Genomic DNA, 16,314 nt, shown 5'->3' on the forward strand with positions numbered 1-16,314 from the left:
GAAACAGTACTGAAAAAGCTCAGCTCCATTCCCATTTAGCTTGTGGTAAAAAATAAAAAAGCAGAATAGTAGCGTGGAAGTTCCAGGACACACATCCATTAACACATACTATCAGATGCCTGGCAATGAATAGGACTAGCTGTGATACACTAGGTAGCTACACAGCTGGTCCAATCTCATGCCATTTACTTAAACTGAATTACACTTAAACCAAGTCATGTTATTTGATTTTAGATGCATCACACACGCACACAAGCATAAGCAATGACCTATATCCAGCTGCTGAAGCCTTTGGCACAAACACACAAACACTTCAGCTGGTCACATTTCAGTCTCATCTGATAGCCTTCGAAAACACCTAAGCAACACAAACACACACAGTGCAGCGGAAGAGAGGGTTTTCCTAAAATTGGTGGGATAACAATGGTGGTTTAGACGCCATTTAGCCACAGGTAACACTTAACTCCATCGACAGCCTCAAGGCTTGTAATTACTCACTCAAAGCTGGTTAAACATTAACAGTCCTGCAGAGGTTCCCGGCACATACAGGCGTTCCCACTATAAACACATATGCACACAAACATTACAAATGCTGACTCAAATGTACACACACCAGGTGCTGTAAATCAAAGGAGGCCAAAAAATCCCCTGCGCCGTGATGAGGGCTGTTGTCCATCCTGAGCAATACAAAGGAGCGGTGAGAAAAGCCATCAACAAGTATCATGCAATACGGCCAACAAAACCAGGAAGTCAGAAGTTTCCCACATCTGCTGCTATTTACTAGACACACGTGCCTGCCAGTATGCAGTGTGTGTGTGTGTGTGTGTGTGTGTGTCTTGCATCAACATCTTCCCATAAACCTTCTTTGAGCAAACTCACTTTGAAAAAAATATTTCCTTACAGACTGGGTGCAGCCCTAATAAAGACTAAATGTTCAGTTTACTTAATAACCTCAACACACAGTCACGTGCAAAACAGCTGAAAAACACCACCATCAAGACGCAGGCTGTCCTTGACTTTCCTGAAAATCCTGACAGAGGAACAGTTCTCATGCAGGGCACAGCCAATTAATGACCGCACGAAGATGTTACCAAAAAAAAGAAAAGAAAAAACCACAACCCAGCAGATCACACTGGAGCTAAATAAATTGATTTCATCTTTTAATCCACTTACAGTAATTTCTACATTGACCACCAAATTTGCTAAACTTATCTGAGCTGGCTCCACATGAGAGTTTGGAAACACTGGAACAGAGCAGCCTTTGGTCTAACCTGAAGGGCAACCTTGTCCTCGCCACATGTACAAGTTAACAAGTCAAGCAAAAAGAAGCCTTTACCTCCCTTAACCTTGATGTCTGCTGACACTGTACAGATAAGATCACTGTAAGATACATTAATGGTAACTATTTTATTAATAATAAACAATCCGTTCAGTTCAGTTCCCTAATTATGTGTACAAGGAGATGTTGTCATTTTCTCTATGGATTTTTATTGCTTTATTGCTCGTTTCCTAGTGTCTAAAACGAAATGGATGCAGGACAATTTTTTTGGGTCTTCCTCTAAGCAGACATTATCTTACGATGAGTCAGAGACATCAGACATTAGCTTTAGTTGTTGGTATATGGTCAACCACAACCCCATTTTATACCAAAATACAGAAAATCTTACAAACACTGCTGCCCTTTTCTTCTTCTCCTGGCTTATTAAGTTATTTCAAACTTAACTCAAAATAAAAAGGTCTTAATTGTAAATTAATAACAACTATCTCCACAGCTAAAAAAAAAACCCTCAAATGTGTAAAAACAAACCAATATTCCAGCCTTGTACAAACAAAAAGGGAGCCACAAAAATTCTTGATGTGGCAATCAGGTGATGTATCATTATCTCAGTAGCCATGTTCCCTCTTTAAACTGTGTTTGGACCTGTGAAACATGTAGTATGATTCACACTTCAGGCAGAGCCATTATGCCTTAGTAAGGTTAAAGTGAAGAACTAAAGATGAGTAAAACCCTGCTACGTCACTGGGAAATACATTTAACACTGATGTTGCAGAACTGTTACAAAATGTTCAGCTTACTCACAGCTTAACAATGTTAAACGTTTCCCAATCTGTTACTACTACCTCCATTGATCTTTAACATGCAATGCAACAAATCAATTCTGAATACACACAGCAATTTCACAGTTGAATTCCTCCTTTTGGAAGTGAAGTTGTAACCAGCTGTTGTAGTTTGAACAGAGACCCTGTTACTTCATGGCACCTTCACTGTCTGTCCCTGCCATGTGTAATAATGAATGTGTTTCAATGTATAAAAACATTCACAAGCTAAAGCCTATGCCAGAGTGTTTCTACCCTTCACAAACTTGACAGTTTTTTAAACTTACAGCTGGTTGATCTGATTTTTTGACACCACCGCGTCGTCGCTGAAGTAGGGCACCATCTTGGCCCCGCAGCAGGAGCAGAAGCTGACCGCCGACGAGCTGTCGGATTCGGACACCGCGTCGAGGGTCATGCCGGCGGGAGGAGCGCAGAGGCAGAAGGGGGTCAGGTGTTCTCGGTCCGACAGAAAACTTTTACTCCTCTCCCTCAGTCATGTGCTCTGTCACATCAAGACGGCAAACAGCGGGCTTCATTGGGTGTTAATGGTTGTAATACAGTGACACAATGACGAAATATTCCGCGAATTAGGTACCGCAAAAAATGAGAGATGTTTCCAAATCGCAATTCTTTTGAAATAAATTAAGAAGCGCAACTAAATCTAGCACACTGTGTTCATGCTCCCGGCAGCAACGCCTGGCTGTCCAAGATGTCCCAACAAAGCGAAGGCGAGTCCCATTTTAAATACGTTTCTGTACAGTTTTCTAAACATCACTTCTCCTCGTTTAAAAAAAACAAAACAAACAGTCAGCATTCGTTACCCCGTACAGCTCTGAGACATGCGGCCACGCTGTCGGTCAAACTCTCACGGAGAAGTCATATGAGGGAGGAGTTACAGACGCGCAGTTTTGGTAAACGCCGGGAGCCAATGAGGACAACAGGGAGGTAGGACCGCCTCCACCGCCAGGCCCCTCTGCGTCCACACTTGCTTGAAGCAGAACAGTTTGTATACAAAGCGATGGCAACATTACACCATGCAGCTGATCACTCCAGCAGATGATTCACTGTTTAGTTCCTCCTGTCTGGCTGAGGGTGTGCTTATCAGGAACTTTACTGCCTGTTGTGTTTGTTGGTTTAAAGCTGCATACTCTTGGTACTGCATGGCACATGGCTCCCTATCTAAGTTACACTGTGTGTGTGTGTGTGTGTGTGTGTGCGCATATAAAAAAAAAATACTGTAGGTCATTTCTATTAATAATCTTATTAATTTAGTAATATTGTTAGGATCGACATCTGATTGATTGTCGGATACCACAGGGTCAACTGGGGATCTGCTAATTAAACTAATGTTGTAGAGTCAATTCAACCCACAAGGGCTTTTTGTTTTGGCAGTCAGCTCATTGAGGCGACTTCACTTGTCTCCTTCTCCACCCTTTTCTCCCAAAACACAACCCTTATGGTTGAGTTACATAAGGAGCAAGAACAAATGAGAAACAGGCTGAAGTCATCCAGACTGAGACCAGCAGGCCTGTAGTATCAAGGCATAGAGATATACCGGAGCCTGTCCTGTCAAGAAAGTCTGGGGGAGAAACAACTTCACAATAAAGTAATCTGAAGATATCAAGTGTCAACTGACTTACTGTGTGCTGTCAGATGGACACAGTGTCTTGGTTCATTGTTTTATATTCTACTGGTGTATACATGTAGGGCCCTATGTAAGCTGACAACAATTTGAAATACATTGTAAAACTACCCCCCACCCTCATTATATTCACACCAGCTGGTGCCAAGCGGCCTAAAAATCAAACGAAAACAGTCGCGGCTGAGCTCTAAGCAGTGGATCTAAGCTTTCTTTCAAGGTTTATGGAAGGGCTGCTTTCTGTTTTGTCTGTTTTCCAGAGCAGAGCAGTTATCAATAGAGACGCTGACTGAGAAATATGGCATTATTAAGCATACTGTTGTTGAACAAACCTTTGGCTCTGTGTTCACAAACTTCCCAGCCCATTGTTACTCTGTCGATCAACACTGTGAGGCTGCGGAGAAACTGTAGTTGAAGTTGTTACAGATCCTAGACGACGGCCTAGACTGAGGATTGGTTCATGAATTCTAGCTAATGTAGCTCAAACAGTTCACATGTACCGTATCCAATGCTGTGTCACACGCAAGCCTCATATTTTCAGGTATCCAACAACCTTTTTGGCCAAAACACACTTTTTAGTCAGCTTCCACTGCCTCCTTAAATTGTGTGTTGTTATATTGTCTCCTCTGAACTGACTATGATACATTATGAGATATATCTCTTACAAAACTTTTTTTTTTTTTAAATAAGTTATACGGCAACATTTGGAAGCAGCACATTTGGTCACATTACAAGTGTGAGATGAATATTTTGTCAAGCCCTGCAATACTAACATTCAGAGATCAGCATCTAGTGATATTTTTAACAGCCAAAAGGTGGACGAGTATTAAAAGCAGAGTTGTCTTCACACAGCGCATCAAAACTGCAGAGTGAATTCTATAACGCTGTTTCTAAATTTAAGTCAGAGGTCAGTCCCCTCTTCCTCTCTCTCATGTCAACTTACTGTGGTCTCAGACTTCCATGGACTGTTTGCATGCCTACAAATCTGTGTAATACAGGGGACCACAATAACAGCAAAGACACAAAACATGTATGGTAATAATACAGGGATGTCTATGCTTCACAAAAGTGTAGTAACAAATCAGAAGAATTGTGTACACACTCTAACCTAGTGAAAAATTACAATTTTATTAAAAACAGTCAAGCTGAATAAGACTTAAAACTATTATTAGTACATGTAAGGACGTCACAAATGTTACACTTTAACATTACATTTTGAAACAAATGTAATTTGGTTATCCTTAATAAATTGCAAGATATCTTTTTATTTGAGGCGCTCTTCTTACTTTCATCCGTTTACATCTTAACTGGACAAAAAAAATCCACGCATGACTCATTTCAACTACATTAAATGTACACAATGACAAATACATGTGACAGTACTGTACTGCGTGCGTGTTTGTTTGTTTTAACACTAGACTCCAAATGTGTTCTTCTGCCCGGAGCCAACCTGATTACATCCCACGTGAAACAAACACACCAACACCTCCGTCACACTACACTTTACTCTGTCTCACCTTCCTACCGACAGCTCTTGCGCCATGAGGCGGGCTGTCCAATGAGCTCTGCCAACAACAGTGGACATAAAATCCACACACACACACACACACACACACACACTCTCTCTCTAGTGCTCTCGTCATGTGGTTGCGTTTAGTGTCGTCACATTTACCAGCACTCAGTGGGAAGTCATTTCTCTGTGGTTTGGTAACATGAGAGTCTATTGTGGGGTTTGGCTGAGGACTGGACAAGTTGCACAATAGACTTCCTCTGTCACTTGATGGGAGTGGGTGCTGTTAGGGAGTTGTGGGTATTAAAAAGTGTGAATGGGAGTACCCTAGAGTGAGACCTACCATTTGCCTACACCTTTGGTTAAAGCATGAAGCCAGCTGTTTATCATATACTAACCTGGAGATGGGCTATTGTTAGCATACTGTTCTACAATGAAAGGAAACACCAGTTGAGTCTATGCTTTCACCTTCAGAGCTGTATAACCTGCAGCATGACTTGTACCTTAAATAAGTTCTTCCATCTGAAAATGCATATCATGCTGAAGGTAAAGAAGTGTGATGAAGTTGTAGCTGTGGCTAAAATCACCTGGCCTCAAAACAAAATAGGAGACTGAAAACAAAGCAAAGAACAGCTGGACTACAACGCCTTAAGTTCAAATGTTTGCCAACTACTCAGTCCACTCTGTTGTGATAGGGGCACTTCACCTAGGAGAAACAGGGAGCCCTCTTAACAGCCAGATAAGACGGACAAAAATGGACCTGTTAGCAGAGGTAGAGGTACAGTAACCAAACACATGTAGGCTACTGTACTGCAGCTAATAAGCACTAGCTGGAAATCTGTTCTTGGGTGTGAAACCCTAAAGAAGCAATGTTGCCAATGCTGGGAAAAATAATTTGCAGAGATAAACGTTAGTGTGTTGGATGATTTTGTTATCTCCATACTATGCAGTGCTAATCAACACATCTCACTTGTTATACTGCAAAATTAAGGGAATTAATTTGGACTGATTATAATTATTATTTTACTACTGATTCAATTATAAATGATACATCATTTCATGACCCTTAAAAATGACCCTTTTGTGCACACAGTGCCTTTTGGGCCACATAACCTACATTGTGTACATGAAATGCTAGATGTATAACTTTGTGTCACGTATATTTCTCTACATCTATAGACAGATCTCTCTCTCTTAGTGGTGGGAAGCTGATATACATGCTCACATAGTCACTAATCTAGGACAGGGAATACGCCATGTACAGCAGGTGTACTGCTGGAAGAGGGGAGGCAGGTGTGGTGTCTGCAGTTGAGAGTAAATGACAGAACAGCTTATAGACTTAAAGAGGCATGTCTCCACATGCCTCGAGGTGGTGTTCCAACACTTTGTCCTCGACTCGGTGTTGGTTACTGCACCTTGCCCTTCTTGTTCTTCTAATAGCAGACTCATTAAATTATTGGCCTGGTGAACCTGCTCTGCTTGTGTGCATCTGGGTCAGAGCTGACACATGAGTGCGTAACATGGATATTTAACGTTTATATGTATACCTAGTTTAGTCTGCTGTCGTTAAGTGGTGGCCCTTGTCATTTTCTCACAGAATAGTTCCTCTTGCCACCCAAACAGATTGTGTCAGCTATTCAAAATAATATGAAATATCAAAAGCTTTTTATTATCATCATCATCATCCCACCTTTACAGTATAACAGAAACCTCAGCTCAAATAAAACACTGCCATGACGTGGATTGCATTCTGTGAAAGGAAATGCTCTACAGCACAGACAATGGACAGACAAGAGAAGAAAGAGAACAGTTAAGCACACAAAAACAGGCTTTTCTCTTCCACATCATTCAAGTGAAATTAATTTAGGCTACCTTTTAAAAACAGTAGGCGTTTCCCACATCTCTGTACTTTGGGTGACAGGTGCAAGCCTAAGTAGTCTAGCAAAGAAATCAGACTTGTGATCCGGTAAACATGAAAGCTCAGTGAACATCACAGTAAAATGTGAACCCCTGTCAGTCCAAGGGGATCCATAAAGCTATGGACTACATTTGAAAATTAAATACAAATGCAACCACACGAACAGTACGTTTACATCTTGTGATGCTGCAACCTTTGACAGCTATGCTACATCACATGATATCCCTACAGACAGTCACAAGAAGGGTAGTAAGCACCTCTTTTGTTCAGCAGCCACAGCAGAATTGATTTAGAATAGAACAAAACCTTCAAATGTAGGTTTCGTTACTCTTGATAGGAAAAAAAAGTTTCTCCAACACTGTCCTTGACAGTCAGTGTCAGTCCTGAGGCAACAGTGTGTGAGAGAGATTCATTATTGCACTGCAGTAACGTTATACTTCACCGGTGTGGTGCAGGGGCCACAGACAGCTGTTTGTGTGTCTGTGTGAAAGAGAAGTTGAGAGATAAAGGGTTTGAGTCAGTGAGCAGTCAGCTAAATAACTGAAAGAAAAAAAGAGACAAAGACTCTGGAGAAGAGCAAAAAACAAGACAGAGTGAAAATATTACTGCACTGCAAGCCAAAGCTCCCCTCAGTCTCAGTGGCCCCTCTACGATATGTTGGCCAGTACTGCTACTTGAATCCATATGTGGGATGGGGAGTAAATTGGACCTCAGCTCTTATATAATACACATTAGGGGTCACTCAGCAAGACCCTTGGCTAACACTGAGCAAATGGTGGGCTAGGTAACTGAGCCAAATGGTAAAACAGGACTATAATGATGAAGTGTATGAGGAAAAAACTGTGTGTGTGTTTGCACATATATGTGTGCGTGTATGACTTCACCAGATGCTGGTGCTTTGTTGTCTTACCTAACAGATAATTGGGACCACATGTCCTTCCTGGCACTATTAGGTTGTGTTAAAGGCTTGCAGGAGTGATGTCAACAAGTTTCAATTTTCAAATGTGTGACATAGCATAAAATATTTTCTAGTATGTACCACTTTGGGTTGAACATCACTCTATTTAAGGTTTCATGTACTGTATGTGCCCAACATAAAGCCCATATCTTGGGCCAGTTGCAATCACAAAGTGAAATTACCGTCAGATGGTCTGTTCTGGTTTTCTGTATTATTGCTGCCGCCAATGAGGTCATGCTTTCAGACCAGTTTGTCTATATTTCAGTGAGCAGATTATCTGAAAAACTTGTGAACAAATTTTCAATGACATTTGGTGGAAGGTTTGGCCACTATCCGAGGAAGAAGTGATTCGTTTTTGGTGCAAATCCATATCCAGGTATGATCATTGTATAAAAGGAGTGGACGTATGTGCGGAAGACCCCACTCCTCACTTCATTTTTTTCTTCAGTAAATACTTTTCTAATGAGTTTAAGGCCTTAATCGCTAGTTTCAAATCTTCAATAATACAGCATGATGTTTATTTTGTAAATTATGGTCGCATTTAGAGTGAAATAGGCAATAAAGCAGGGTATGCTTTAGGGAGTCGACACTGTCAATCAGGATAGAGGCGAATCATATCCACTGCTCTGTGTACATTTCACTAGCCGTTGCCTTCCTTCTGGTTGAAGTCTGTGTTTTCGTCTGAGAACTTTGACACTTTCACAGTGTTTTCACTTCATGAAAGTTAACAAACATTTTGGTCACCTAAAAATGTCTTGTTCAGCATTCCGTTGTACTAAAAGACACTATGGAGTCAGCTGTTATCGGTAAGTACATTTTGTTTTAAGCCTGTTTTTCCACTAGGCAAAATTAGCATCCCAATTAATATTACAGTTAATGTGAATTATGGATGCACCTTGCTAACCAAGCAAGCTAGCTAGGGCTTGTCTGCTCCTCAGCAGCCCTACACTCATATCCAAAAATGATCACTTTTGGCACCAAAAAAACAAAACAAAAACAAAACCCAAGGTAGCGACAGCCAAAATGGCATGTCACAAACACAAACCAATGGGTTACATCAAGGGGGCTACGTCCACTTCTTTTGTATATATAAATGTTCACATTAAACAGAAGAAAAAAAAAAAACATCCATGTTCTCACTACTTTACTTTCTTGTTACATATCCAGTAATTCAGAGTCATTATAATCACACTGCTACCACCCACACCACAACCTGTCTCTTTTCCACCAGAAGGTTCAAATATGGTGACCTTAGCTAACATACGTAACTACAAAGACACTCAAATAGATGTTCTTTACTGCGACTATGAGTCATTTGTACATGTAATTGGTTCAAGATGCAAAGAAATCACTTCACTAATATCACGGCTTTGTTAGCGAATGCATGTATGTAGAATAGTTTCTTTAGCCTGACAGTTAATGCACGTTATCCTGCCGCATGAATGAGCTCATGACTGGAGACTTGCACCCTCCTATCGACTCTAGACCAGTGGGAGCCTACCCAGCTTTTTTCAGATGCATTTGATTTTGCCAGGGAAGGTCTCGCTGGGCTCATGTGATTTGGAGGAGTCCAAGTCAAGGCACATGAATGAAATCTGAGAGTGATCCTGGGCACTAGCCAAAGCCCAATGGTAAATAAAGAGAAAATTACGCAATAGAGAAGTTCAATCTTCTGACAAAGTGGATCTCTGCTTCTTAGCACCAATGTTCAAAGCTGAGCAGATAGCTCCTGTAGTCAGGACTCTGGTTGAAATGTGTCTTAATTTGTTTTTATGTGTGGGGTTTCTGACAAACATTCTATAGTTTGTGCCGAGCATTGAGTTTTACCCTGTATCTGACAAGATGGCAACGCTTCACTCAGACCTGTCCTTCTGTCTGCGCCGGCCTCACAAGGAAAGATATGAAAAGTCTGTCTTAGGCTCAGCTGAACACTGTAGGAGTATTATCTTAGTGCAGTGTCTCATTACTTGTTGTACTAAACAGTACTGACGCTGATAACAAGTGATAACTTAAAAATAACACTATTACTTATTATTAACATACATTAAAAGCTAGACACAAAACATCTGATGACAAAGACTATTTAGATTGCACTTCATGTCCCTTTCAAAGTCCATTAAAGATGGAAAGATAGTATAGGCTTTGGTGTTCCACTCCCTGTTAATGATTGTTTCTCCACAGACAGACTGTAACACAGGCATAACATTTAAAGTGATAAGAGACTTTGTGTTAGCCCTCAGCATAGTGACGATAAGGTTTCCATGTGGTTATAGGCAAAAACTCAAACACACAAAAACCATGTGTTCAGCCTGTCCTCTGTAAAGTCTGTACATTTCATTCAAATTCTGGCACAGAATAGTGCACAGTGATCCAGAGTCAAAAAGGACAACAACAGTGGGGACCTCCTTGTATTTTAACAATACAGACACACGTCAAAAGCAAATCATCTACTCCACCAGGTAGAAATATGCAAATTTCACCCCTACAACGTCAGAGGACTGACCAAATATTACCAAACTACTCACCAAGACAATATTTACTGTCAGCATGAAAAACTGTTAAAGAACACAGTTCAAAAACAACTTTGACCAATACTCTGTTGATTTGGCATGATCCTCAAATGATATTACGTATTCTCAAACCACTGTGGGAAAAGTACTGTGTATTTCTGGGGCAATACATAAACATACATTAGTTTCTAAATTATATGAATTAGTTGTATTGAGACTAGGGATGCACCGAAATGAAAATTCTTGGCCGAAGCCGAATATAATGAAAAACTTTCCCGAATACCAAATGCAGAACAAGGTTTTTCACATTTTTTCCATTTGTTTTGCCTTTTTTTTACCATTACATAAATGAAATAGTCAAAATGTGCTTTTCACTCAGTGTTTCCCACAGAATTTGGAAAGACTATGGTGGGTGGGTCCGAAGCCCGAGAGGGTCCAGTAAAGTAAATTACATGTGTCCATTTACTTTTAATGTACACATGTAATATGTTTAATACTTTCAGTGAATATAATCCAATTAATCTTATTTCCACCTTATTTTGAAAACTGGACGTTGTCACGTGTATCCTCATAAGGTTGTATGTGGTTCCTGTATCGCGTAACATGAAGACTTCATGGTCTCTCTTCAGGTAGGACTCTCATACTGCAACACTTGTCTTTGTAAAGAGAGAAACTGACAGGATAAAGTCACTAACCTGCCTGTCAGCTGGCACTGGTCCATTTCAGTGGATTTACCATAAAGGCTTGAATACGTGTGCACTCCAAATTTAGGTGCGGCTAGCTTAATCGCCTTCTCAGAAAAGAGTGACAGAAACACTCAAAGTGGGTCAGACCATTGTTGCCTTTTCTAAGAAGTCAGCCACAGATGGAGTGGATGTGCTAGGAGACAATTCAGCAGAACAGTGTCTGCAAATGGCGATTTTTGATTTTAAAATGCTTCCACACTGCCGACATATCAATGTAATTGTTCAGTAAAATTTATCCGGTCGTTTGACTTATTAGGCCGAACACCGAAAGTGCTATTTTCGGCCGATTAATTTCGGTGGCCAAACATTCGGTGCATCCCTAATTGAGACATTTTTCTTTACTTAGTGGAGCTATAATAGCACATTCACTTTTTCTCTGACATTACTTTTCAAATAAGGTGTTTAGTGAACAGGGTATATAGTAGAAAAGGCACAAAATGACAATCTGGTGAATATAGACTTTTTGTTGGTTTTGATGTACACTACTCAATTAGCTGTAGAGGAAATGTAAGACAACTTCAGTGGACTGACACTAACAAAATATTTTTTTCTTGTTCCAGTCTTTGTGTAAGCCAAGACAAAAGGGAATTTTCCTTTTGGTGGCAGTGATGCATTGGTTTTATTTTGACACATACGTTAGCCTTTTGCAGATCCAAGGAAGTGTTGTGCTGCAGTGTATAAAATAAATGCAACAATTGCTGCAGTGTTTTTAAGAACTGTCCCAGAAAATGTGGTTCAGTGAATGAAGAAACACTGTAAATCTGATGTACCACCTCCCCCTAGTGGCCTGAGTTTCAACTTGCAATTTCTAGTGATGCTAGAGCGTGTGAAAGAACAGAGTTACTCCAGGAAACTTTCAGGAAAGACAATGAGAAACAGGAAGTGGTCTCACCTCCTGGGCTGGGAGCGACGGTCATCCTCACCACTGCCTGACTCCTATAGATGCAGACACAAACACAGAAAAAAACAAAAACATCATCATCAGAGAAACAGGAATATTTATTCATTACCTGTCCTGTCCCCGCAGCTCGCATTTCAGAAAGAACACACTGTATCACATTGACCAAAGGGACTTGTGAGGCTACTTGCATCAGACACTGAGTCGGAATTAATTAACCTTGTATTAAAAGAGTACTAAATTGGCTGGCGGTCTAGGGCGGCCACTTCAAGCCTTTCATCTGTGACTTCAGTTACAAGGCAGGGTCAGCATGTAATTTAACTGAGGCTCAGAGCAGACACACAGAGTGTCCAGGCCCTCCCCTCCCAGTCTCTTTTTCCTAAATGCAATCATCCTCCCCCACCAATGCAACCAGCACAGCTCACAACACACACAGAGACAGTTTTAATCCCAGCCTGTTTCAGTAATCCCCCACAAAACTCAGGGAACTTTCTCTTTGGCATCAATCTGTCAATCCTGGCTACTATGCTGACCAAAAAACATACACACAGACAAACCCCAGATACATACAGTATCGACGGACGCACAGGGACAGACACTGAACAACACTGAGGATGCTGATGCCGATGAATGATGATGATACATGATGATGGATGGAGAAAGATTAGGCTTGAGAGCTGGATGGGGTGGCCAGCGAGGTGCAGAAGCTTGAGGACGGAGGATAGAGTTTTCATCTATTCCTGTGTCCGCTTCCACGGATGTGATTAGGCCTGGAGAGGCAGCTGGCTGAGTGATGTGCTCTGCATCAGCAGCCTAACAGCCTCTGCCTTCAAGACAAAATATGGTGACACAACAGAAATAGGAGCCCATGCGTGGACTCAAAAGCCTTCTGCACGCACACACATACACACTTGACAAAATGCCTAGGTCAACAGATTTTAAAGGGAAATGTGATACCAGTATACCATTACACCACTGCAAAGCACTTACACATTACTGGGGGCCTATACCTCCAATATGTGATTAAAACAACTAACCATAATAAGCCTGGCCATGGCTGGGATATAATGTACAGGCTGATCACCATGGTTACAATGCCACAGCATGGATGTGTAGGGAGTGGTCCTATAGCCAATGAGAACAGGGGATTTGGTGTGCTGCTAGGCAGATTACTGTACACTACCGCTTTATGGTGGCTATTCCCCACTGTGTTGAAGGCAAAACACTAACGGTATTAATTGATGGGTCAGTGACCTGAAACCGGTGTGTAATTAGCCGAGCCCTGATAAAAGGTTTAGGAAGACGCCTATCACAGATTTGCTGAAGTGTCAATGGCGTTCCAGCTGTGCCTCTCATGAGTGTTCATCTTTCATTCCCAGCTCTTTTCTCCATACATTGCTCTGCTCTGCTGTCCCTTTCCCATGTTTCTGCCCCCCTATCCCCTCTCTCAGCATCAGACATCTCACAAGAGCACTCACATGGCTGCTTCCCATCAGGAACGGGTCTCATGACAAGCAGCTGGTAACCTCAGCCTGGGATACACCGCCTCAAAAGCTACAAAACCTCACTGCTGGGTCTGAATGATAAATTCAGCTTAAATCAAAACGTATGTGTGCCATTTCTTTGATCTGGCACAGACTGGTCAAGATTTCATTGGACGTCGCCAAATATAATCACATGAAAGCTTGGGACCAAATGACGCAGCTTTTTTAAAATAATGGCCCAAATGATGTTTTTAGGTTATGTAAATAATTCATGTTGTTCTTGAGGATTATCTCAAATTTCAGCACCAGCACAGCTCTACAACCACTTCAAGCCATTATAGGAGGCCGATGTTTGCTGACCATCTCTCTGCTGGGGATTTTCCTAATCCATTCGCCATACTATGCATGGCCGTCCCATGTGATTCTCCATCAGACTGGTCTTGATACCTGGACCACAGTCAGTCACTGTCAGTCAACACTGAGGTGATTAAGCTGAGCTGCATGTGACCAAACTCTGCACAATGTTGTATTAACCAGAGGTCAAGATCTTCAGACACAAGATGTGTCTTTTCAGAAGGGCAATCTGACAGACTAGCTAAAATCCACCCCAACAAACATCCCTGTGGCCAATTTATCATGTTCCTGGGCAAAGGCACGGTTTTATCAGTGGCAGCCACACCATCACCCCTGCCTGGGTCTGTGTCCAGAGCTTGAAGCCAGACGTGGGAAGCCTCAAAGTGTCAAAGGGGATAAGAGGACTGTCCCACTATGTCCGACAGGGTCTGACAGACCTGTCACACTAACCTGCTTTCCAGGCAGCTCCTCTCCCTTCACTGTCACTCCACTAACCAGGGGTAATGATAGTCACTTTGTAGATGTGTTGCTGACATGACTGGCAATTTGGACACAGGCACAGAAGGATCCCATGTTTTAGCTATAACGTTACTTGAATCATAGCATAAAAAGAACCAATAATGAGTTTTTATTGCAAGGGATTGTTTGTTTGTCTTGGCTCTGAAGTGACTTTGGGGAGGAAGGGAGTTAACGTTAGCAAACCAGCTCTAACGTTAGATGAACTGCTAACATCATTTAACCAAGTTGAAGTTAACGCTAGTTTGCAAAAACTCGATTCGGGAACCATTTAATAATAGTATGAACCTGAGACAGTTAACTTGGCGCCAGGCTGAATAACTTGGGAGAGAAACTCGCATGCCTCTGCAGGACTGTGAGAGTCTAAGTTACTTTCAGGTTGCAGTAGGATGCTAGCAGCTAAGTTAGCCACCCCTGTCCATAACGTTAGAGCAGTAACGTTATAAACCGGGCTAGCGGTAGTCTCGCTGTGGCAAAATGAAACTGAGCCGAAATGTCAAACCAGTTCAGGGATACTTACAGACACACAGGGGCTGGAGGTATTGCTCGGCGTCGGCGACCGCTGGACCGTGACCAGCGCCATCCCGGCTGCTGCTGCTCAGACCTCGGTCACCTCGGAGAGAGAAGCGCCGGGACACCAGACATTATTGTGCGCAGGAACTACAGTACGCCCAGCTCCAGAGGATATTTCTCTGCTGGTCGTTGCTTAGTTGCCCCGCTAGTGTCAAGATGAAGAGATTAATTGAAACTTATCCGGTCTTTACTTTTTTCAAATTAAAACAAAGTATTGTATTAACTAAAACAATACAGTATAAATCAATTTGAGAGCTGGGATTTAATTAAGTATTCACATGACATTAGAAATTGTCTATCTTTTGTCGTTTTATACGCATCTGCAGTCAAACATCTACGTTGTCTTTTAAGGAGGACCGTTCTACGCTTTTATTTTGAAAGGTAAAACTCCATATTGTTTTTGACGGTGTCAGGCGCATGCGCCATAGCGACCAGCTGTCAAACGGGTCTGCCGGCTGCTTGATGAATACGATTCCCGTTCATCCAAAGGTCATCAGCAATCGATCAATTAAACTGAAAATTATATAGATGAGTATGGTAGGTGAGCTACTAAACTGTAACATTAGCTGCAGTGTGTGTGTGTGTGTGTGTAGACAGAGGTATTAGATAGGTGACATACAGCATCATGAATAATGCATTAGCCTACTGTGTTTCTTTCTTTCTCTGCTGCAGGAGAAGACCTGACCTTACATCTCTGCACGTCCATGTTTTTCAGTTACACACCCCTCCTGGGAGATAAGATGTGGGGGTCGTGGTGTGAAGGCAGGGGGAGGTGTGTGTTGAGGGTGGGGGTGAAAGGAAAGACAGAAGAGGTTCGTGAAGGGGGAAAGGCGGTGAAAGACGAGAGATGTACCGCACCCTCACACAACCCATATCTCAAGGAGCCTTGAAAATCTTGACGTTAAGTGTCAAATCAGGACAGCAAAAACCTTTCCCATGACTTTTCATGGTCACTGCATTTTACTGAAAGAGCAAACATTCTCTAGATTTACACACATAGTGGAGCAAGCCTTGGGGACAGAAAGGAAGGTGGGGATGGGTGTGAACTCGAGGTCTATACGAGGATAGGAGGCTCATTTAATTCACAACATTGCATTATCTGGGTCATCGC

At 41.9% G+C, this 16,314-nt stretch overlaps 1 protein-coding gene across 4 annotated transcripts in view; it reads right to left on the reverse strand.

Annotated features, from left to right (window-relative positions):
* The window catches only part of ssh2a (slingshot protein phosphatase 2a), a 32,099-nt gene extending 16,765 nt beyond the window's left edge, over window positions 1-15,334 (reverse strand). For 2 of the 4 annotated variants that reach the window (XM_038693800.1, XM_038693799.1), the window contains exon 1: window positions 2,385-2,970. In XM_038693800.1, coding sequence (XP_038549728.1) covers window positions 2,385-2,512 — 128 coding nt within the window. In that variant the 5' untranslated portion in view covers window positions 2,513-2,970. Of the gene's footprint in view, window positions 1-2,384; window positions 2,971-12,270; window positions 12,315-15,150 lie in introns of those variants that run through there. The other 2 variants (XM_038693801.1, XM_038693802.1) reach the window with 2 other exon arrangements.
* Window positions 15,335-16,314: the final 980 nt, after the last annotated feature.

Source organism: Micropterus salmoides, unplaced genomic scaffold (genome assembly GCF_014851395.1).
Source record: "Micropterus salmoides isolate LMB-PRFRI ecotype aquatic unplaced genomic scaffold, ASM1485139v1 Ms_hic_scaffold_3, whole genome shotgun sequence".
Lineage (NCBI taxonomy): Eukaryota > Metazoa > Chordata > Actinopteri > Centrarchiformes > Centrarchidae > Micropterus > Micropterus salmoides.